Source organism: Xyrauchen texanus, chromosome 10 (assembly GCF_025860055.1).
Source record: "Xyrauchen texanus isolate HMW12.3.18 chromosome 10, RBS_HiC_50CHRs, whole genome shotgun sequence".
Lineage (NCBI taxonomy): Eukaryota > Metazoa > Chordata > Actinopteri > Cypriniformes > Catostomidae > Xyrauchen > Xyrauchen texanus.
In genome coordinates this window covers 13,550,790-13,576,701 of record NC_068285.1, presented here as the reverse complement: position 1 = coordinate 13,576,701, position 25,912 = coordinate 13,550,790, and the positions used below count along the sequence as shown (strand labels likewise).

General features: G+C 38.8%; 1 protein-coding gene across 1 annotated transcript; it reads left to right on the top strand.

Moving 5' to 3' along the window:
• Nucleotides 1-34: 34 nt before the first annotated feature.
• On the top strand, nt 35-20,849 carry gsk3aa (glycogen synthase kinase 3 alpha a). Its single transcript, XM_052136722.1, has 10 exons — nt 35-340; nt 2,286-2,473; nt 2,652-2,735; nt 2,982-3,092; nt 7,891-8,021; nt 11,074-11,278; nt 13,366-13,461; nt 14,150-14,336; nt 15,484-15,561; nt 16,948-20,849. Exons 1-10 carry the CDS (start codon nt 115-117, stop codon nt 16,998-17,000), a joined length of 1,359 nt encoding a protein of 452 aa, XP_051992682.1. The 5' UTR covers nt 35-114; the 3' UTR covers nt 17,001-20,849.
• The last annotated feature ends 5,063 nt before the right edge of the window (nt 20,850-25,912 follow it).

Sequence of the window (25,912 nt, the reverse complement as noted above, 5' to 3'; positions counted from 1 at the left end):
CTTGATCAGTATTGAGCCGAGAGTCCAGTGGAACTGCATTTCCCATGAGGCGGCGTGTGTTCTCAGCGCGTGAGTGAATGAACCGCTGGTGTCATTTTTTTCATTTTAAACCCGATGTTTCACACAGCAGCAGGCCCTGTTGACGAGGAAACCGATGGTCGTCGGCCCCTTGTCTCGACACTCTTTCATTCCGATATGAACGCCAGCGGGCGGCCCAGGACGAGCTCGTTCGCTGAGCCTCAGGTAGCTTCTGGAGCCGCTGCTGCATCGGCCGCTGTCGTGGGGAGCAACGTAGGAAAGTCCGGGGTCTCGCAGGCCTCGGCGGACAGTTCATCTGCCAGTGAGTATAACGGTTTTATCCCAAAAATGTGATTAATGATCTGTCGTCCATCAAAATAATGTTTTAGGTTTATGCGCGTTATTTAAGCTGGTCTTCATCAAACTAGCCCAGGCTAACAAGGCAATCTTGTCAATTTATTTTGTCATAATATTGGGTAAAATTACTAAACAGCTGTCAGATATTGGCTGTTGCTCAAAACCTAGTGAACTGCTTACCTAGACAGCCATTTGGGACATCATACCCTTAAATACTTTACAATGATGGTATACAGATGGACAAACAGTGGAACTGAATGATTGTCATATCCATGTATCATGAGATTTACATGCTAATCAAAGTTTCTTACATGGTTTTACCATTATACCATGTCCATAAAAGGAGTCCAATTATACTATGGTGACATGTCCAAAAAAACAAAACAAAGCATGATATTGCCATGGTACCATGTTCAAAAAACCACGGTAGTTAACTTGAGATGGGTTAACATCCCATTCATTAAAACCATCCAGTTAAACATCTAGTACATCAGTGACATGGCTTAAACTCTTTCATGGGGCGAATTAGACTTACTTTCAAGCTATTGTAGACAGTTTCCATGTTAAAATATCAAATAAATCCTAGACAGCTTTTCTAGGCATTGTTGGTGAATTTGGAATTTTTCCAAACATGCCTAGGATGCCCAGAATTGCAGTTTAGGTATGCGGAGTGAATTCAGCCCACTTAAAACAAATATCTGATAGTTAGATCACAGTAGTCTTCCCCTATTGTCTGAAAGAGGACATATGACAAACAAATATGTTGTCTGGGTTGGCAGCTTTGTTCATCTACAACCTATATTTACAAAAGGTTGAATAACTACCTGCCCTGACACACCCACTCATAATAGAGATGTTGGGCTTGAAGTACACTGACATGTCAGACCCATATATAGCAAATAAAGAAGAGCCCATATAGATACCATTCTCCTTCTGGACTCTCAACTATAAACTTTTTTACACTCTTTGAGTAGTTCCTAAGTACACTAGGATGAGTCTAGTTTTGTTTGTGAAATTTTGTCCGGTAATGTCTTGATGTTGGCCTGTATAGATCATAGACTGTAAAAAAAGATGGACGACGCCCCTTCGTTCTTTTCCATTGGTGAGAACTGAAGCCGCCAGTGTCACGATATGGCGCTGACATCTTGGGACTTGAGGCTGCGTAGTTGCGATTTCGGGACCAGACCTGCGCAGTAGTGAGCAGGAAGTAAAGCCGCGAAATCAAGGCCTCACTCTCGCTGAATCAATCGCAAGCACACGCCCCTGCACTTTTGACTTATGACGGTGTGAAATAATTAATTATAGAAATTTAGATATTAAATTTAAAGCTCCAATCTCCTCAGTCCTCTGAAGATCCCGAAAAAAGTCTGTTAGTGCTTCAGTGACTACTTCGCTCAGAGAACCTGTCAATCACAGCTGTCAATCATGATGTCACAGCACCGTTTTTATAGCATCAAATAACTAACTAAAAACAAAATTATTTTGAAAACAAACACATGAAATTACATCAACGTGATAGTTTCTGTCATTTACTGTAGTTTCTATCTTTGGAAAAAAGATATGTGAAGTGTAATTTAATTGTTTAGTTGGTCTCACGTCCCGTTGAATAACATGGGTTAACAAGGCGGGGTTTATGACCTATAGTAGGACCAGTTACCAGGGGGCGATCGAGACGTTTTGGCTTCACTTTTGAGGGCTTGTGCGGCACACTTGGTATAGATATTTGTATTCATCTATAGGGAAGGTGTATTTCATCCGGACTGGTTGACATAGATTTACTCGACAGCTATCATCCGATTGTTTTGAGAACTTTGTCCCTGAAAATCCTTGGTTCAAAGATGCTTATTTACACTTGAGGAATAACACCTCATCTATTGGTAATCATACTGAATGTCTCCAATACGTTTCAGGGGACAGTGGGAAGGTGACCACAGTGGTTGCCACCCCAGGCCAAGGCCCAGATCGCCCACAGGAAGTGTCCTACACTGATATCAAGGTGATAGGAAATGGATCCTTTGGTGTGGTGTATCAGGCACGCCTCATTGACAGCCAGGAGTGGGTGGCCATTAAGAAGGTACTTCAGGATAAGAGGTTTAAGGTATGACACACCTTTCTACACACATGCATGACAGGTTAGGTACTACAATAGACAGAGTGTTGAACAGTCTAGTAAGTAATATCACTAAATAAAGTAATGTTTACAATAACTGCTTACTCATCATACTTCTTATCCCTGAGAAACAAATGCTCACTATAATTCACCTTTATGTGTGAAGAACCGAGAACTTCAGATCATGAGAAAACTGGACCACTGCAACATAGTGAGACTCCGCTATTTCTTCTACTGCAGTGGAGAGAAGGTAAATAACTTTTTGTGAAGCTCTAGATTGTGATGCATGAGCTTGAAAAGTCAAAATCAATATCATGTTGCTACAATAATCAATTGAATCGTGTTTTAGGATGTTTCCCCATGTCCATGCTATAGTTTAGGTGTTGTCTAACAGTCTGATTGTAGTTAAACTGTGTGTTAGGGAAGCACTCTCCAGAACATTGGCTGACTTTTGCTTTCATAAACGACTGAAATTAAGGTGCGACTTTATCCACAGAAAGATGAGGTGTACCTCAATCTGGTGTTGGACTATGTGCCTGAGACAGTCTACAGGGTGGCACGATACTTCAGCAAAGCTAAGAATATTATCCCCATCATTTATGTGAAGGTAAAGTTGACTGAACAAACTTGCCAACAACATTTACAGCTGACACTGAAACGACTCTATTTTTCACAACATAAAATCAAATTGACACTATTAACTGTTTTAACTATTAACATTTCAAACACCATTCAAATCCTAGTGGATAAAATCAAGTCCCATCCTACATTGCTTCCCTCTGAATATTAATTTTCTTTCAGAAATATGTAAGTTAAAGCTGATAAATGTAATTTCTATGATGTTCAAATCCTTTCTCCGAACCCAGGTTAATATGCAGAAACAATTGACTCTTTGCTAAGCTCCGCCCCCCTTGGTTACGGTCGCTCACTCTGACAAGCTCTGCAGGAATCTCCATTGTAACGAATGGGAGATTGCCGTGAACGATGCTGTTTTTGGCAGATATTCTCATTAATGCAATATTTTTTATGTGGGCTGGTATGAAGAGTGACATTGTAGTGCATATTTATCTAAAGTTTTTTGTAAAAGAAATTGTTGAATTGCACAGTAATTTGATTAAAATGTGCAGACTGAATCAGAATCAAGGCAAGCGATTATTACATTCAATTGAAAAGAGAAACACTTAATTTAATAGCAATTGAACATCTAATAACTTTGGCATAAATGAACAGAGCTGTTTATAACATCTCAATACACACTCATTTTGATGCTATGAAGTGTTTATTTACTATCACTTTTACTATGACTTCAATCAATACATTAATTAATTAACAATTTTCACATTTGTTTCTTGCCATTTCAGCTACATTTGAAGTCAGAAGTTTACATACACCTTAGCCAAATACATTTCAACTCAGTTTTTCACAATTCTTGACATTTAATTGCAGAAAACATTCCCTGTCTTGGGTCAGTTAGGATCTCTACTTTATTTTAAGAATGTGAAATGTCAGAATAATAGTAGAGAGAATGATTTATTTCAGCTTTTATTTCTTTCTTCACATTCCCAGTGGGTCAGAAGTTTATGTACACTTTGTTATTATTTGATAGCATTGCCTTTAAATTGTTTAACTTGGGTCAAACCTTTTGTGTAGCCTTCCACAAGCTTCTCACAATAAGTTGCTGAAATTTTGTCCCATTCCTCCAGACAGAACTGGGGTAACTGAGTCAGGTTTGTAGGCCTCCTTGCTTGCACATGCTTTTTTAGTTCTGCCCACAAATTTTCAGATTGAGGTCAGGGCTTTGTGATGGCCGCTCCAATATCTCGACTTTGTTGTCCTTAAGCCAGTTTGCCACAATTTTTGAGGTATGCTTGGGGTCATTGTCTGTTTGGAAGACCCATTTGTGACCAAGCTTTAACTTCCTGGCTGATGTCTTGAGATGTTGCTTGAATATATCCACATAATGTTCCTTCATGATGCCATCTATTTTGGGAAGTGCACCAGTCCTTCCTGCAGCAAAGCACCCCCACAACATGATGCTGCCACCCCCATGCTTCACGGACGGGATGGTGTTCTTCGGCTTGCAAGCCTCACCATTTTTCCTCCAAACATAATGATGGTCATTTTGGCCAAACAGTTCAATTTTTGTTTCATCAGACCAGAGGACATTTCTCCAAAAAGTAAGATCTTTGTCCCCATGTGCACGTGCAAACTGTAGTCTGGCTTTTTATGGCAGTTTTGGAGCAGTGGCTTCTTCCTTGCTGAGCAGCATTTCAGGTTATGTCGATATAGGCCTCATTTTACTGTGGTTATAGATTCTTGTCTACCTGTTTCCTCCAGCATCTTCACAAGGTCCTTTGCTGTTGTTCTAGGATTGATTTGCATTTTTCGCACCAAACTACGTACCAAACTGTCTCTAGGAGACTGAATGCGTCTCCTTCCTGAGGAGGGGTATGATGGCTGTGTGGTACCATGGTGTTTATTCTTGCATACTATTTTTTTGTACATATGAGTGTGGTACCTTCAGGTGTTTGGAAATTACTCCCAGGGATGAACCAGACTTGTGGAGGTCCACAATTAGTTTTCAATGAGTTTGAAGATAGGCCTTAAATACATCCACAGGTACACCTCCAATTCTGTACATCTCCTTCAGAAGCTAATTATCCAAAACTTGACATCATTTTCTGACATTTTCACAGCTGCTTAAAGGCACAGTTAACTTGGTGTATGTAAACTTCTGACCCACTGGGTCAGTATTAAAGGAAATCAGCCAAGACAAAATTGTGGACCTCCACAAGTCTGGTTCATCCTTGGGAGCAATTTCCAAATGCCTGAAGGTACCACGTTCATCTTTACAAGCAATATTACACATGTATATACACCATGGGAACACGCAGCCATCATACCGCTCAGGAGGAGACTCATTCTGTCTCCTAGAGATAAACGTAATTTGGTGCCAAAAGTGCAAATCAGTCCCAGAACAACAGCAAAGGACCTTGTGAAGATGCTGGAAGAAACGGCAGGACAAGTATCTATATCTACAGTAAAACGGGTCCTATATCAACATAACCTGAAAGGCTGCTCAGTCAGGAAGAAGCCACTGCTCCAAAACCACCATAGAAAAGACAGACTACAGTTTGGAAGTGCACATGTGGACAAATATCTTATTTTCTGGAGAAATGAGAAATGGATGATCATTCTGTTTGAAGGAAAAAGGGTGAAGCCTGCAAGCCAAAGAACACCATCCAACTGTGAAGCATGGGGGTAACAGCATCATGTTGTGGGGGTGCTTTGCTGCAGGAGAGAGTGGTGCACTTCACAAAATAGATTGCATCATGAGGAGGGAAATTAAGGATTATGTGGATATATTGAAGCAACCTCTCAAGACTTCAACCAGGAAATTAAAGCTCAGTCACATATGGGTCTTCCAAATGGACAATGACCCCAAGCATACCAACAAAGTTGTGGCAAAAAAAAAAAAGGACAACAAAGTCAATGTATTGGAGTGGCCATCACAAAGCCTGTCCAATAGAACATTTTGTGCAGAACTGAAAAAGCATGTGCAAGCAAGGAGGTCTAAAAACCTGACTCAGTTACACCAGTCCTGTCTGGAGGAATGGACCAAAATTCCAGCAATTTATTGAGAGAACCTTGTGCAAGGCTACACAAAACGTTTGACCCAACTTAAACAATATAAAGGCAATGCTATCAAACACTTACAAAGTGTACGTAAACTTCTGACCCATTGGGAATGTGATGAAAGAAATAAAAGCTGAAATAAATAATTCTCTCTACTATTATTCTGACATTTCACTTTCTTAAAATAAATGAGTGATCCTAACTGACCTAAGATGGGGAATGTTTTCTAGGATTAAATGTCATGAATTGGGAAAAACTGAGATTAAATGTATTTGGCTTAGGTGTATGTAAACTTCTGACTTCAAGTGTGTGTGTGTGAGTATAGTGCTTTGAAAAAGTATTTTCCCCCATCCTGATTTCTTCTGTTTTTGTTAACTTCTCATACTAAATTATTTCATAAATTCAAAAAAATCTAACATAAAACAACAGCAATCTGAGTAAATGCAATGCAGTTTTTAAATCATGATGTTATTTATTGATACAAAAATGTTATCCAATACCAACTGGGCCTGTGTGAAAAAGTTTTTGCCCCTTAGATAATAAATCAATGAAACTGCATTCTTAATGGAGTTCAGCTGGTCTAGAAACACCCATAACTGATTACTGCCAGCCTTTATTAATCAAATCAACACCTAAAATATAACTTTTTCAGCAGCATGAAGCTGGCTAAATGGTCTTACCCAATAGCACACTGCCAAGGTCGAAAGAAATTCCAGACATTATGATGAAAAAGGTGATTGAAACACATCAGTCTGGGATGGGTTACAAAGCCATTTCAAAGGCTCTGGGACTCCAAAGAAGAGGGACATATTCTTCAAATGGAGAAAACTTGGCAGTGAACCTTCCCAGATGTGGCCAACCTTCCAAAATTCCTCCAAGAGCACACTGACAGCTCATCCAGGAAGTCACAAAAAAGCCAAGAACTACATCCAAGAAACTGCAGGCCTCTCTTGCATCAATAAAGGTCATTGTTCATGACCGCACTATCAGAAAGACACTGGCCAAAAATGCCATCCATGGAAGAGTGGTGAGGCGAAAACCACTGCTAACCCACAAGAACATTTTAAGGCTCATCTGAATTTAGCCAAAACACACTAATGATCCTCAAAGCTTTTGGGAGAGTGTTCTGTGGACTGAAAAAGTGGAACCATTTGGAAGACAGGGGTCCTGTTACATTTGGCATAAATCAAACACCGAATTCCACAAAAAGAACATCATACCTACGGTCAAGCATGTTGGTGGTAGTGTGATGGTGTGGGGATGCGCAGCTGGATTATGCAGCAAGACAATTATCCAAAGCATAGGATCAAGTCCACCTCTGGTATGTCTCAAAAGAAGAAAAATTTGTCTAGTCAAAGTCCTGATTTGGCAGAACAGGCAGTTTATGCTCTAAAACCCTCCAATATGGCTGAACTAAAGCAGTTCTGCAAAGAAGAGTGGGCCAAAATGCCACCACAGCATTGTGAAAGACTAATCTCCAGTTATCGGAAGCGTTTGGTTGCAGTTGTTCCTACAGCTATTAAGTTTCAGGGCGTAGTTAGTTTTTCACATTGGTGATATAGGTGTTGGATAACATTGTTTGAATAAAAAATATATATCTGAAAACTGTATTTTGTGTTTACTCAAGTTGCCTTTGTTTTATGTTAAATCTCGTTTGAAGATCTAAAGCAATTTAGAATGAAAAATACACAAAAATAGAAGAAATCAGGAAGTGGGAAGAGTCTTTTCACAGCATTTATATTGCATTCTTTGTCTGTGTTTTCTCTTAGGTGTATATGTATCAGCTTTTCCGCAGTTTGGCCTATATCCATTCCCAGGGAGTTTGTCACAGAGACATCAAACCACAGAACCTTCTAGTGGACCCAGATACAGCTGTACTTAAGCTGTGTGACTTTGGCAGGTCAGTGGTGTTTGTGTTTTAGAGAGTATGTGAGAGAGTGTGAATATGTTTTTATATATATATATATATATATATATATATTACACACACACTGTGTGATTGACTCAAAGGTGTGTACTTTTGCCCTGCAGTGAACATTATTTTCAGCTTTAGTTGGTGTTGCACTATAGTAGTCATTATGCGGGGGAGTTGGTGGCCTTGGTTAAGTGTTTAGTATTGATGTATATTGTCAATGCATTATCTTACCCTGCCTCTGGTGATATCTGTAAAGAAAATGTGTTTCTGATATTGCGTTTTTAAATTCGCAAATTCTGTTGTTCGTGTCCACGGTTGGCTAAAAAAAAAGCAATATGTGTGTAGATATTGAATGCTGCAGCTGCTGGATAGATTATGCTATGACTAGGGCTGGCTATCGAGTTCGATACATTTTATGCACCGACCGAATTACCTCTAAACAATCGAGTATCGAAAAATGTCTTGTCGTTCTGTACCAAATTTCGATACATAAGGGTCTGTGATAAGCATGTACCATGCTAGATGTGCCCAAATCTAAAAGTGCCGGTTATTGGCTGTGTTTAGGCATCAAGGAAAAACACTTCTTTACGCCGGTTACACACAGAGACGTGGCTCACACGTGAGGCTGTAATGTGTATGCGTCTCAACCACTATAGATGTAAAAGATGTGGAAAAGATCAAAAGTGTGGCTACATTTCACCAGGCTCGATGCCAACAGCGGAGTTTACGACAAGATAATTGCTGCCAAGACCGGCAACACGACAAATCTGATGAAGCACTTCACGGTGCACGGAATAAATTTAAGAGCAGAAAGATGCTCCGTTTTCGACTGCAAGAAGACCGAGCCGGTGCAGTCATCCTCTCAGCGTCCTGTCACAGAGCTTCTTTGAACATGCCCACCACATGAGTCATCCTCCAAAACTACTGATGAATGCAGTGGCACTATGACTGGGACTCCGAATGGTAAGGTTAACGTTTAGCAAACAAACCAACAACAAAATCGGCTAACTTATAGTGGTACATGCTTGTGTACATGTTAAATTAACCTTTCTGTGCGTGGTGACATAGTCCTATAAACTGGGACATACGTAACTTTTGATATTTTTTGGATCTATGGCTATAGATAGCTAGATAAATCAATGCTAAAAATGCTTTAAGGTTGACCGTAACTGATCAAGTTTAACGTGCATTTAACTAGTGCATTAAACTAGTTATCGTATTTATCCTTAGTAATGGCTGAATTAACAGTTTAGCTTTCTTGTTTTATTTTTTTCCCCTCTTCACATTAATTGTATAGCCTCTGTCCCTGCCGACCCTGGCATGAGGAGACAAGAAGGCTCAGAAGTATGAGTCAGTAAAAAAAGTAAACAAACTGAAAAAATAAAACCAAAGGTTTTTTTTAGGTAATGTTTGTAATCTTGTTAAAACAGATTCCATAAAATTGGTATTGGAAAAAGTATAGTTTAGGAACTGTTATCGAAGTCAAAGTATCAGTATTGATATCAACGTTTTTTGAACGATACCCAGCCCTAGCTTAAGATAAAAATGTATTTTGTATGATTTTAGATAATAATACTCTGTTACTTTCCCTGGACTGTTAAGCTGTCATATAAGGTACCTTGTGTGACTAAAAATCGTCCATGTTGACTTTCCATGTTCACATGTTTATTGGTATCAGTATTTGCATGACACCATACTTAAGCTTAGTTTTCCAATAATTGTACTTGGGTTTGAATGTGTGAAAGATGTCAACAGATGTAACCAGATTTTTACATTTCCTGAACACAAAGTAAATAATGGTTGCTCATGCAAAACTTGTGCATCCAATTGTAGGTGGTTGCCAGGGCATTGTTATGCGGTGGTTAAGGTGTTCTGAGTGGATTTTCAGCATTTCTATGCAGTTGCTAGGTTGTTTGTGGTGGTTGTTAGGTGTTTGCTACTGATTCAAAGAGTCCACCCCCAAGTCTCTATGATATTCTGGTCCCTAGATACTGTATGACTCTGGTCCCTCCTTCACAATAGGTCTATGCATTTTTTCATAATTTGTTTTTTCTTTAACCCTAGACTCAGGGTAAGAGTTTGTTCAAATCCCTAACACTCATTATGGAAAATGCCTTTGCAAGCACCACTAATAAAGTGCTCCAAACTCCTCAAGAACATGAATTTGTATGTGCATTAGAATTTGACACTGAAAAGCCTCTTTTCCACCATCGGCCGAACGGTTCTGAGCATGGTATGGAATGGTTGCAGTAGCATTTCCACTTGAGCACGGTTCAGAACGGCACGATTATAATCCGTTCTTGGCCCGGAATTCTCGGCATGGTTGGCTAACCGTACTCAGTCGTTCTCAAGTGTGCTGGATGAATGGCTTTAGTACGTGTGACTCGTTTAATGCATCTTCATAATTTTATTATGATGGTTTAACTAGCCTACATTTATTTTTCTACACGCCTTTTTCGTCAGGAAAGTAGATTACTAGCTCATTTAAACTCAAAATACATCAATATTTTCATATAATACTTATTGAACATTTTGTCAGTAAATATCCTTTTTTCTAGTCTGGGAACTTTTACATTTCTGCATGTTTGTGTCCGGAGGCAAACACAAGCTCTCAGCAAATGATGGTAAACCTCTCGGCTTTTTCTTTCTACTTTCCTTTTTGTGGCATGGTCCATGTCTTTGCTGTTTGTTAGCAGAGTAAAAACATGGGGAAAAGAAGTCCTAAAAACTGGAATATGTGATCATCCTCCATAGGGCGCTGCACTCACTCCAATGTTTACCTCTCACGCCATCGCCAACAGATATTCACAGCACCACAATGGAAAAAGAAACTGTAACTGCGCCAACTGGCCTGCATCGGCACAGAACCGTACTGTTTTCCGATGAGAACTGTTCAGGCCAATGGTGGAAAAGCAGCTATAGATCCGTTCTATATGAATTTCTAATTATCATGTAATAATTTTCTCACTGAGTGTTTTTTTTTTATTAAGTTGACCTGTAGGATATGCATCTTATGTCAGCTCTTTTTCAATTTCAGTGCTAAGCAGCTGGTGAGGGGCGAGCCTAATGTCTCCTATATCTGTTCACGTTACTATCGCGCCCCTGAGCTCATCTTTGGTGCGACAGACTACACCTCCAACATTGATGTCTGGTCAGCTGGATGTGTGCTGGCTGAACTACTGCTGGGACAACCAATCTTCCCTGGAGACAGTGGAGTGGACCAGCTAGTGGAGATCATCAAGGTAAAACTAACCCTTTCCTCCAGCTATTTACCTTATTTTGCAGGTTTAGTACGGATCAGCATGAAAATGTCACCATTTTCACAATATGCTTATTGTATTGTATATTGTGTATTCTATATTGTGTGTATTGTATATAATTATCGTGTTGAGTAAGTATGTGTACATTTGATAGGTAAATTGTTGTTGTGTAAATATGTTGTTTATTGTAATTGGTATATGTCTCGTCACTGTCATGACTACTATGTTGCTCGGAACTGCACACAAGAATTTCACCTACTGTTGCACTTGTGTACATGGTAGTGTGACAATAAAGTGATTTGATTTGATTAAAGGAATGTTTCACCCAAAAATGAAATCTCTCTCATTTGTTCACCCTCATGCCATCCTTGATGTTTGAGTTTCTTCTGCTGAACTCTTAAGTTATTTAGAAGAATATTTTAGCTCCGTAGGTCCATACAATACAAATAAATGGCCAGAACGTTGAAGCTCCAAAAAGCACATAAAGGCAGCATAAAAGTAATCCACACAATTCAGTTGTTAAATCCTTGTCTTCAGAGGTAATATAATAGGTGTAGTTAAGAAACAGATTGATATTTAAATATATTTTTTACCATAAATCCCTACCTTTGACCAGACCCAACCAGTAGGTGGTGACATGCATAAAGAATGCGAACCGCCAAAAAAAATTATGTGAAAGTGAAAGTGGAGATTTAAAGTAAAAACTTAACTTAAATATTGATCTGTTTCTCACCCACACCCATCATGTAACTTCTGAAGAAATGGATTTATCCACTGGAGTAGTATGGATTATGTTTGGGCCAGTGCTGTGTTTATTACATTAATGCAAGCAGAAAACAAGCAAAATACTTTTTATGGATTACTGGAGCTTCAAAGTTCTGGGCACCATTCACTTGCATTTTGACCAACAGAGCTGAGATATTCTTTTAAAAATCTTCATTTGTGTTCTGCAGTAGAAAGTCATACACATCTGGGATGGCCTGAGTGTGAGTAAATGATGAGAGAATTTTCATTTTTGGGTGAACTATTCCTTCAATTTAATAGCAGAAATATTTTAAGGTTCATAAAGGCATTCAGATTCAGGTTCAGATCTGACATTTAGGACTAACTTACCATTTTGCAAGTGATGAAATCAGCATTGTATGTATAACAGTGTGGTCAATATCTGGTACATCTATATTGGTTGCTTTAGTAATGACTTGAGTGTCCGCACAACGTCAAGAGACATAAGGGAGTAGCTTTCATTATGGAAAGAGGGGATGGAAAACTGGAAATTTTGCCTTTGATCATGTCCAATATGACATCTTGCCGTGGTGCTGAACTCCTCAGCACATGAGACAATATATGAGTAAGCTTTACAGTATTTACACATTCATGCTGTATCCGAAACCACTCACTCGTTCACTCGTTTGCTGTTTGTTACATAGTGAATGCCACGTGAGCAAAAAATTATTTATAAAGCTGACTAAGCAAGAAACCTGTTTACATGAGATTTGAAATAAACGAGGTATTCTCTGCTTTTGACATCAAACTCTGAATAGGGATGCATAAAACACTTGCACACATTGGATAAGCTTGTAAGAACGCCATTTAAAGGTGATTACCTGCAATATGAAATCGAGGTAATGGGCAAAAATCTACTCGTGTTGATCGATATATTCTTTAGCCTTTTTATGACCTTTTGACCACAAACTTTGGCTTAAGTAAAAGAGCGAGCGAGCATGTTAACGCACTCATTAACAAAAATCCGATTTTAATCTGATTTCAACTCGCATATCGCCATGGTTTGGATCAGGTTTGTGAAAATCAGATTTCATGTGGTGTTGGTTAATTTAGCTGTTCACACAACAGCCAACTAAACTGAAATGGCCAAAATAAATGTTTTTGCTGCTTCTCTAAACACAACCAGAGTTACTTGAAATTTATGGCCCCATATGTTGACTTTTTAACATATTAACATTTTTGTTAGATTAAATGTGTTGCAGTTTAGTTAATTTGCTTTAGTTGCTATGCTTGACATCATATTTCAACACAGCATTTTTCGTTGTTGTTTTTGTTTTCCAACTCAGGTACTTGGAACACCCACAAGGGAACAGATCCGTGAAATGAACCCAAACTATACAGAGTTTAAATTCCCTCAGATCAAAGCACATCCATGGACCAAGGTAAAATCTTATGCATATCTGATCATAGTTTGACTCTTCAGTTAAAGCCGCGAGATGTGTGCATCTATGTTAGCACCGCACTCTAATATTCTGTTAGTTGTGTTAAAAGATTACTTTAGTCAGAGTCAATAGCACATTGTAAAGGTATTCAATGGAAAGGAGGAGGCGAGAACCGGCTTGACGATATAAATAATAGTTTAATGGTAAACTTAAAAGACATCATAAACACACATGACGGACATGTCCATAAACGATCTCTCTCTCCTGCACGACACCCTGCAGTCGGCCTTTATACCTCGGAGGCTTGATTAGCCTAATACCGGACCGGGTGTGTATGATCACGACCCGGCCCCGCCCTCCGCCCTGCCACACACATATACTGTATGCTGTACAATCTTAAGGTCATGTCAAATTTTATAACAAGGTAATTTGGTCACAGGAAATTTTGGAGAGACATTTTTAATATTTTGCTTGCACACAATTCTGACATACTGTACACCTTTCCCTTGCAGCCAAATTAAATGTTGCTTCTGCTCAAGCTAAGGTTAATTGGCTCAAATATAACTTTCTGAAAAAGCTAACTTGGTAGCTATTTTCAGTGAACCGTTGAGTGCCCTTTATTGTTCTGTCTGTGTATTCATGTTTTTTCTCTCTCTCCATTTTGTTCTCTCATGCCATTCCTCCACAGGTGTTTAAACCAAGATCTCCTCCTGAGGCAATAGCCCTGTGTTCTCGGTTGTTAGAGTACACGCCAGTGACACGGCTGTCCCCGCTTCAGGCCTGCTCTCACGCCTTCTTTGATGAGCTACGCCAGCCCGGCACCCGGCTGCCCACCGGTCGAGAGCTGCCCCCGCTTTTCAACTTCACTACAACAGGTTAGTCTCTGAAAGTCAGCGATTTTCAAAAATATCCTTTGTTATTTTATATAGTAAGACTGGGTAAAAATATAGATTTTCCAATGCATCACCATCTTTATTTGAACAATCTTGATATCGATTCTTAAATCCAAAGATCGATCTTTTATTCAATGTACAACCCTCGATTACATTGAGAGGAAATCACTTGCATTTGCAACCAAATTTCACGCTATGCAACTAAAATGCCTATGTTTAGCCACTGTCTGGTCAATTTCACTTACTAGTGATTGTGTAGTTCAGCACCGTGTTGAAATTTTGGTTTGGCTCGTTTGGTGTATGGGTCCAAACAATCCATTTGTCATTGAATAATGTCTCTCTTAATACCCTTTCTGTTTACATTTAGTTGTTGATAAAATAAAGAAACATTTAATCTAATAAGGAATAGCATGAATTTGGAATGCCCAATTCCTACTACTTAGTAGGTCCTCGTGGTGGTGCGGTTACTCTCCTCAATCTGCGTGGTGGAGGACAAGTCTCAGTTGCCTCTACGTCAATCTGTGCATCTTATCACGTGGCTCGTTGTGCATGACACCGGGGAGACTCCCAGCATGTGGAGACTCATGCTACTCTCCGCGATCCACACACAACTTAACGCACGCCCCATTGAGCCACTAATCGTGACCACGAGGAGGTTACCGCATGTGACTCTACCCTCCCTAGCATCCGGGCCAACTTAGTTGCTTAGGAGACCTGGCTGGAGTCACTCAGCGCACCCTGGATTTGAACTTGCGACTCCAGGGGTAGTAGTCAGCGTCAATACTCTCTGAGCTACCCAGGCCCCCGTTTGTTTCATTTGAACCCTTAAATGCATGGGTGTTTTGCAAAACATTATTACATACCTAAGGTCGTTAGCAACCTGGCACATATCTATCACAATTGGATTTACAAAATGTTTCTTATTAAAGAGATGACGCAACAAATATAAATCAGGATTCATTATTTCCACTTTAAAATGGTCCAAACGATGCAGTGCTTGCACATTTTAATATCGCACAACCCAGGGCCAGTGTCATTTCTGTTCTTAAAAGAAGGGTTTGATGCATTTTTGCTTAATTTTTGTTCCTCCTTGGAGATCTATCAATGGAAATGTTACTCTTCATTTCAGAGCTGATGATTCAGCCCCAGCTCAATTCTACTCTCATTCCACCTCATGCCCGTGCACAGACTGCAGCATCCTCCAACGGTAATGCCATTTTAAATTCTTTTTTTTTCTTTCTCTCTTCTCCCCAGTCTGGGTTGGGTTTATACAACATGAAATAAAAAATGGACCCTTTTTACTTTCTTAATATATGGGCTTGATTCATCAGGGCATATTATTCAAAATGTTATTCATGATAATTAATACCATTTCATCTAAATGTAAAAAGTTTCTCCAACTCTGTTGATGCAACCAAGACCGTGTGGGTGGGGATTAACAATATTAGCTAATATTAATCCAGTCGATCATATGATCTAATCAAATTTTGATGGATAAAGTCAAGTCCCACCCTACATTTGTTCCACAAAATTATCTCATTTGCAATACTCGATTGCAATATGTGTGTTACTTTTACATAAGTAAAGGATAATCGACAGGCAGCCATTTATTTGTCGATTATGACTTTTAATAATAAAATGAACATGAAGAGTTGAAATTACATTTTATGTGAGAAGAAAGAGACCACAGAGTCTCCAGAAACGGATAAATTAAACCTCAGGTTTTGTGTCAGAATTTTGTTTGTGTTAATCTTGCATAAATGACTGCCTGACTGCTCATTATCCTGCTTATTACATAACTTCTTGCTAATTAAATAAATGGACCTGAAATAGTGGTTAGAGCTGAAATAATGTATTTTCTATTAATGAATGCAGGGTGATGCAAGTAGGAAATGATGACCATTTAAATATCACTTTATCCACAAATGTGGAGTGGTGGTATAGTGGGCTAAACCCGTAACTGTTAATCAGAAGGTCACTGGTTTGATCCCCACAGCCACCACCATTGAGCATGTGTCCTTGAGCAAGGCACTTCAAGCACTCCAGGTTTTGTTATACTAAATACCAGAACTCTTGGAATGCAGCCTCCAATCAGATAAGAGGACTTTTGCGTATTCAGAAATGCGTCAGATAATGGAAATTAATTACTCCAGCCAGGTCTCCTAAGCAACCAAATTAGCCCAGTTGCTAGGGAGGGTAGAGTCACATGCGGTAACCTCCTCGTGGTCGCTATAATGTGGTTCGCTCTCGGTGAGGCACATGGTGAATTGTGCCTGGATGCCGCGGAAAATAACCTGAAGTCTCCACATGCGCTAGGTCTCAGCGGTAACGCACTCAACAAGCCATGTGATAAGATACATAGATTGATGTCTCGGATGTGGAGGCAGCTGAGATTGAGGCGAGTCACTACGGCAGCACGAGGACTTTGAGCGCATTGGGAATTGGGCATTCCAAATTGGGGAGAAAATTATGGAAATTGTTTCACAAATGTCATTTCATGTTGGTGAGTGAAAGGCCTCTCTGTACTTTCACCGATTCTGGCTTTATGTTTACTGACTGCACTAACAGGTGTCATTTTTGTCTCCTCTGCCAGATGGCTCTGATGGCCCTGTACAGCCCGGATCCACTCTGACCAACAGCACCTGAGGCCGTGAATCCATAAAAAAAAAGATCACACACACAAAAGCATCTTAGCCACCATAGCGCAATCTCTGTCTCTCTCTCTCTCTCTCTCTCTCTCTCTCTCTCTCTCTCTCTCTCTCTCTCTCTCTCTCTCACACTCTCTCTCTCTCTGACAAACACATACACAGTCTTACACTCTTTAACTCATGGCTTTCTCTTTATATATCTACATTCAAACCTTTCACTTTAGATTCAGGTGTCATATGTTTCTGAATTGCCAGTGGCTGACAGCTCTGTTCTGCTGACGGTGGTTACAGTCAGATGTTGACGACATCTGATCTAACTTGCTGTAGACCGAGAAACGTACTGTACATACATACATAACAACATGCACACTGCCATATACATGCAACAAACCACAACAAAACGACTTTCATTTATACTACTAATATTTGCTTAAAATAATAGAGGTAGGAAATTTAGAGAGTGCTTTAAATGGCTGTGTATGTCCTTATTAAAGCTCATGGGAATCCATAACGCAACACTCATAGGCGTTATGGGGGTGTAATATGGTTGGTTCAATGGCTAGAGGGGCAGGTCCTCTGTCTTAAAATGTCCTATTTTTATTTTTTTATTTTAAAAAAACTCTTAATTTATTTGAATCAACATTTACAATGGACTAGTGCAGTAGTAGGATTTTCCCATGACCTCTTTAGAAATATCAGCCTCTCAGATGTGAAATACATTTAGCAGGGAACAAGTTAAAGACTTATCCGGTTGTAAATGTCTAGGAAAAGTGGAGGGCACACTAAATTTGATGATTTTATATTATTACTGCATTATATATATTACATATATAATTATTTCTTGCTTTTACCTTTTCAGTAAATGTATTTATTATTTTAAAATGGCGAATTGGATGGACTTAAGCGTCTACAAATGTAATTTGTTTGCAAATTGACGTTGATTGACCTTTTAGATGAGGTCATGTTGGTGTTTTCCTGGTGCAATAAATACACAGTGGTGAAGAACTAGTTGAGAAAGGATTTAAGCTTCCAGTTGACCATAAAGAAGGGAATGAATGAAGCGAATGAATGAGTTAAAGATGTATCCAAGACTTCAGAACATAGAGTACTGGTGTTGTAAAGTGCAATGTATGAGTGAGGGAAAGAAAGTCTAATGTGACTATCTGCCTGTATGTTTAATCATTAACTGTATATTATGTTCCCGGACTAGGCTTAATCTATGCTTGTGAGATTACAAAGTCTAAATCCATTCGAAGTAATTTTTAGACATCAGCTATAGGTCCTAAAACTGAACCCTAAAATGTAATTCAATGTTTTCTTTTTGTATTAGCTTTTCAGTCAAGATTATCAGTGCAATGAAAGTTAATCTTACTCAACAGCATTTTGGCAAATGGTTGATTACCACAACAATTCATTTCAACTCGTCTCTCTTTTTCTTTAAAAAAAAAAAGAAAAAGGAAAAATCTGGATTGCAGTGAGGCTTTTAAAATGGAAGTGAATGGGGCCAATCGGTAAACATTAAAATACTCTCTATTTCAAAAGTATTGTCATTAGATGTAAACTATATGTGTGTTAACATGATTTTAGTAAAAGCAATACAATTTTGTGTAAGTGCTAAAATCTCTTCCCAACCTTTTCTGTGTAAAGTTATATACAATTAACTTTGTTGCAAGTTAACTTATCAACAAGTTAACTTATCAACTTATAATTTCTGCCTTAAAACCCTCTAAAAATTGGCCACATTCACTTCCATTGTAAGTGCCTCACCATAAACTTATTTGCTTTTGTAATCCGCATTTTGCCACGAATGCTGTCGATTCAGCTTAACTTGTAATTAACTCTTCCTTTAAGGTTAATTGACCCTTCGCTAAGCCCTGCCTTAAAAGTCTTAGCAACTGTTGCCCTCCCGCCTTTACCCTGACACGCGCGTTTGCTATTTTCCAATGAGAGCCTTTGCGAGTAATGTGTGTTTGAGTACTTGTAAGTGGGATTTTATCAAAATAATCGAAAAACATAGTAGTGACACGAGTTACCAGAGAGGATACATGCAGTGTTTTTCTTTGTTTTTAAAAACAAATATCTTTAAATTAATGTGGAGGAGAGCATGTAATGAATTAAACAGTGTCAGCCCTCCTTCCCAAAATGAACATATAACATCTGCAGCAACGTGTACATTTGCTCCAAGATAAATGGAAGCTAAGAACTGAACGTTAATTCATTATTGATTCAAGTAATAGTAAAAGCATATTGAATAAACGTTTCACAGCATCAAAATGAGTGTGTTATGAGATGTTATAAACAGCTCTGTTCATTTATGCTAAAGTTATTAGATGTTCAATTGCTATTAAATGAAGTGTTTCTTTTTTCAATTGACTAATAATCGTTTGCCTTGATTCTGATTCACAGTCTCCAGTATTTCATCAAATTACTGTGTAATTCAACAATTTCTTTTACAAACAACTTTAGATAAATATGCACTACAGTGTCACTCTTCATACCAGCCCACATAAAAATATTATCCATTGCGCTTATGAGAATATTTGCCAAAAACTGCTTCGTTCACGGCAGTCTCCCATTCGTTACAATGGGGATTTCTGCAGAGCTTGTCAGAGCGAGCGACCGTAACCAAGGGGGCGGAGCTTAGCAAAGAGTCAATTACATTTCTCCCACATTTAAAGGTCTATATATACAGTATATGCCTTTGAAGCACAGTGGAACGGCCGTTTATCTCAATATCAGGTGTTTTAATAAGGCTGTTTCTTTTTCTAAAAAAACATATCTCTTAGCTTCTTAATAGACCGTCTCTTGTTTTTATTTCCGATCCGTAATCCTCACTCTACTTTTTTCTTTTCCTTTCACTTGATTGTCTTTTTATGTGGTTCAGTGGGTGTGGCTTGACCAGGTTTGCTCCACCTATCTTTATGTAAATATACTTGTTTTTAAGCCCTGTGTAAGATGTAAATATCAAAGCTGTATCACTTATATGTTTTGTTGATGTCTTGCTCTCCCTCCATCTCTCTTGGACTGGCTTCTCTTTGGTTTGAAGGAAGACATCAGTTTTGTTGCATTTACAGTATTTTTTGCTTTATCTGAGCTGTTTCCTCTACGCATGTTGAGGCTGAAAGTTTCACTTTTTTATGTTTTTTGTTTTGTGAAATATTAAGTTGTTTAAGCGTACTGTATATCAGCCCATAAGCTCCGGACTTGAAATCAACAGTTTGATTTGGGGGAAATGATTCATTTATGAGAGAAATACAGCTTGAAAATGTAAACTGTCAGTTTGAGGTAGTTTGTTATGGTCATACTTCTCTACTTGGCAAACATTTGAGAACATTCGGAAAGGTACATTGGAAGCCATGCACATATTGAATGTTTTTCATGTAAAGGACGCTCTCTGAAGTGAATCGGCTGCTTGAAGCTCTTTTGTGGTGGTTTTGCCAGTCTGGCTTTAAACCGCAAAACAGTGGAATGTGTCTACCTTTAATCTGACATCTGTGAATCAACCCCACAGCAATCATGTTTGTGTACTATTATAGAAATGTGTTTATTTTTATATTGAAAATAGTGTGTATGGCTTTGAAGTTTATTTTACCCCTGTGAGGCTTGTTAAATGAATCAAGACCAGCCTACAAAGTCTCTTCACCTTTATTGCTCCCATAATCCCCCCAACCCCCATCTCTGTGTTAAGCGTACCATAAAAATGTGTAGCCCATTATTACCTTTGTTTTTGGTTAATTGTTGGAACTTTCTGCCTCAACGTTCTGGCCCAAGGGAATTGTGACCTGAGACAAAGAGAGACGAATGGAGAGGGCTTGTCAGAATAAATTGAACAGAATAAAATGATAAAACTGAATTTTTATAGCTGTGGCTGGTGTGAGTGCTACAAGTACATTTTAACATGCCTTAACAGTATTTATTATTATTGAAGTACTTTGCAAGGCAGCACTATATTGAATTTCCTATTTTTCTTCAATTAATTCAGTTCGAACTGCTTAACGTTAGCACTTGGTTAGATCATTTCAGTCTTAAGGCCAGTATGTAATGTACTTTTCCATTTTTGGGCAATATTTCCCCCCTGGATTTGATTTCCTGGGGCGTTATTTTTAATTTTACGAGGGCACATTATTTTCTAAAAATGTCAAATTCTTAAATTCTCTGAATATATTGTATGTTTCATGCAATAATTTGTATACTTGAATAGAATATTTTAGATATCGTCACCTTCCTAAAATAATGTCCCAAGCCATTTTTTCAGGTTCTTCAGAAAACACAAATTTTACCAAATATCATGAGATGATTTAGGCAAAAAGAAAAAGTCACTTTTGATGGCATTTTTGCTCAAGCCCCCATTCATTTTCTGATCATTATAAAGGCCGAAACATACTCTGCAAATATTTGAATGAAGATGCATCTTTACACAAGCTCAATTTCATGCATTGTTGTGTTTGCGTTGCTTTCTCAACATTGCCACAAGGGTGCTATAGTGTCCATTAGTATAAACTGTCCACTTCTATGGCGAGTTTTCTCTTTAATGTTTTCTCCTTATTTAGCAGCATTAACTTTTTTATATTAGTTTTAAAAGAGGAGTTACCACAGATGCAATGAGTTTTCTAAAATAGCTGCTGAGAGAGTGACAGTAAATTTGCCATCATCTGTTGTAATCGCCATTTTTTTCTTCTTTATTTGGAAAGTTGTGGAAACTTAATTTACCCTGCAGTCATTTACTTCCACATTTCAAAACCTTGAAGTGAGGAAAGGGTCTGTAGGTGTACAGTTTATCTCTTTTATACTTAAGATATTTATGGTAACAGTTAGAAACTTTGACGTGCATTGCAAGAATGTTTGCCATTCAAAATTAAACTAAGTGATGTAATATTGGCATATTTGATTAAGATTGGCCTTCTTTCTTGCATAGCCATCTATAGCTGTCTTCAAACTGTGTTTTGTTGCATTGCATTTGTGCAGAACAAAATGCTTTGTCGCCCAAAAACAGAAAAGTCATCCTGAAAGCAACCTGGTGTGAACTTGCACAGTGAATATAGTGCAAAACTAAGCAGTAAGTTCAGTGCTATCCTATTATGGCTATATATAAATCTTAACTAGCCCAGTAAAACCTGTATTAACATTTTAGTGTTTGTTTTTTATCCTGAGTTGTAACATGCAGGGCAGGCTGTTACTCCCCATAAATGTGCTTCAGTTCCTTAAAGTAATAGTTCACCTGAAATCAACATTGTTAGCATTTAATTAACTGTTATGACTTTCTGCAGCCTGATCTCATGAAACTTATGTGAACATTACAGTATTTATTGCAATTCAATATTTATGTGCTGTATAACACATCTGGCTGCAGTTTACTAGTGAAATGTCCTGCTGGGGGCGCCAAAAGCAAGTAAAATGGTGTCGTATTCAGACGAGGTTTTTAAGGTGAATTTTAGATGGATGTTTTTAAAACATACCTCACTAACGTAAAACTTTTGCCTGAACCTAACCAATAGTGTTTTAAAATATAAATGAGATGTTAAAAAAAGACATCCTTACCTTATCAATGCCTAAACCTAACCATTAGCCTTTTAAAAGGCAGAAGCAAAATGAAAAAGGACGTTTTCTGAACCAACCACATCATTTTGGGCCGCTGCTTTGACTTCTGTTATGTCACATGCCAGATTGAGTTCATAGCTGGATTGAACCGCGCGGTCCTCCGACTCCACCTTTCAGGTGACCTACTCCGCAAGCTGTTCATATTGGAATAAGTGTATATACACTGATAAGCCACAACATTAAAACCACCTGCCTAATATCATGTAGGTCCCATTCGTACCGCTAAAACAGCTCTGACCTGTCGAGGCATGGACTCCACAAGACCTCTGAAAGAGGACACCAAGACATTAGCAGCAGATCCTTTATGTCCTGTAAGTTGAGAGGTGGGCCCTCCATGATTCTGACTTGTTAGTCCGGCAAATCCCATAGATGCTCAATCGGATTGATTTGGAGGCCAAGTCAACACCTTGAACTCTTTATGTTTCTCAAACCCTTCCTGAACAATTTTTGCAGTCTGGCAGGGCACATTATCCTGCTGAAAGAGGCCACTGCCATGAAGGGGTGTATGTGGCCTGCAACAATCTTTAGATAGGTGGTATGTGTCAAAGTAACACCCACATGAATGCCAGGACCTAAGCTTTCCCAACAGAACATTGCCCAGAGCATCATACTGCCTCTACCGGCCTGTCTTCTTCCCATAGTGCATCCTGCTGCCATCTCTTCCTCAGGAAAATGACACACACTCACCGACCGTCCACATGATCTAATAGAAAACGTGATTCATCAGACCAGGCCACCTTCTTCCATTGCTCCAAGGTCCAGTTCTGGCGCTCACATGCCCATTGTAGGTGCTTTCGGCGGTGAACAGGGGTCAGCATGGGCTCTGTGACTGGTCTGCAGCTATGCAGCCCCATACGCAGCAAGTTGTGATGCACGGTGTGTTCTGACACTTTTCTATCATGGGCAGCATTACGTTTTTCAGCAATTTGTGCTACAATAGCTCTTCTGTGGAATCGGACCAGACGGGCTAGCTTTCAATCCCCACATGTGTCAGTGAGCTTTGGGCACCCATGACCCTGTTGCCGGTTCACTGGATGTCTGTCCTTGAACCACTTTTGTTAGGTACTAACCACTGCATGCTGGGAACACCCCACAAGACCTGCCGTTTTGGAGATGCTCTGACCCAGTCGTCTAGCCATCCCAATTTGGCCTTCGCCAAAGGCTCTCAGATCCTTACTCTTGCCCATTTTTCCTGCTTCCAAGACATTAAATTCAAAAACTGACTGTTCACTTGCTGTCTAATATATCTCACCCCTTGACAGGTTCAATTGTAACAAGGTAATAAATACTATTACCTGTCAGTGGTTTTAATGTTGTGGCTGATCAGTGTATGTAGGTGGGTCTGTGATACAAGCATTAAAATGTATTGTTTTTCAAAAGATGCATTCGAGTAAGTGTCGATATCATAAAATAGCAGGGTTTGAGTAATAGAGAGGAAAAAGTCATAATCAGCCATTAAACTCATGATTTGAGTGAAAGTGAATAAAACACACAAGTTGCTGTAGTGCTCATAATGTTCATTTCACCTGAAAACTGGGGAGAATTATACCTGGAGACACACATAACAAGTTTTGCAAAAATGTACATGGTCACATTTTCATTATGAGACCAGGTTTACTTTCTTGCATTGACACAATGGAAGATTATTTAGAACGTTTATGCATGCTCTTTTCAATACATGAAAGCGTGCATTGACCAAATTCAAACTTGACGCATCATAATTGATTACAAGAGGCCTTAGGCGTTCGTCATTGCTGTAAAACCTGATGCAATGCATTTTCACATGGCAAATTTGATGTACAAGCATGAATGTGATTCGGGAGCTATGGTGAAGTATCGAAAAGAACCTTGTGAATAATCTTCAAAACATCTGCTTTGGTGTCTCGATAAAGCAGAAAAAACATGCAGGTTTGGAATGACAGAAGGGTTAGTAAATGATTACAGATTGTTTATGTTTGGCTGAACTATCCCTTGCTTTGGTTCAATATCCAACACTGACAAATCAAGGCTGTTCTCCCTGCAATATAACAAGAGTTGTTAACTTCGTTCCCTGCAAGCTTACAACATTCTCAAATAACATTTTGTCAATGCTGTGAGCAATAAAAACAAGTGCGCACCAGAGGGCATCATTGTACCTATATACAGAATAACGGGCAATAAACATGCTTGCTTTCAGTTCTTTTTATGGAAATTATTTTAATGAAGCATGCCATTGCTGCTGGAGTCTGATGCGGTGTAGAACCCATCAAACTCTGGCCTCGTGGCGTGCATTAGCATGAGACACTGATTGTGTTAATAAATTCCCCCACCTTTGGCCTTTCCCTATTAACACTGTTTGATGTGTGCAAGCCTTAAGAGATGGTTGCCTGGAAACAACCGGCACATTAATTGCCAGCATTTCTGATAATTCTGTGTAATCTGTTCAGAGAAATCGACTCGGTTGTGCTTCACAGCTCTGCGATGTCAGTTTATATGAATGAAAACCTAGGGCAGTTTCATCTTCTGCAAAAAACAGCTCATTTTCACATTTGTATCACCATTTCTTTCAGTGTCCATGGGTCACTGCTCAGCTTACTGCCAGTGCTGATGTAGTTTGAGTGGAGTCATCACACATCGTATACTCTTTTCCCTAGTGTTGTATACTACTTATGCAGAGCAGGGTAGCTGAAAGCCTGGGAATGAAATGTCAGACACTACACTAGGAATGGAATACTAGCTTACTATATACTAAATTCTGACCAGTATACACTGCCTAGTATTTAAATATACAGGTCAACATTTTTGAAACACTTATTCTTTATTATATATATATATATATATATATATATATATTTTTTTTACATTTTGAATAATAGTAAAGTCATCAAAACGATGGAATAACATAAATGGAACTATGGAAATTATGTTGTTGCTAAACAAAATCCAAAATAAATCAAAACTGTGTTATAAATTAGCATCTTCAAAGTAGTCCCCCTTTGCCTAGATTTTGCAGAAATGTACTCTTGACATTTTCTCCACCAACTTCTTGAGGTATCACCCTGAGATGCTTTTTAAACAGTATTGAAGGAGTTCCCATCTATGTTGGGCACTTAGTGGCTGCTTTATTATTTGGTCCAAGTCATCCATTTCAAAAACTAAAAACCAAATGTTTTCATTTCAGATCGTTCTGAGCAGAAAAGGTATTTTTTTGGTTCAGGTTTGATTGTTCCACAGTCTCCTTTCCAATTGGAAACTGTCTAGAATGAATTAAAATGGTTAATAACATTCATTATAAAATGAAAGTACTCTGTGCTAAGGGTTGGTAATATAACA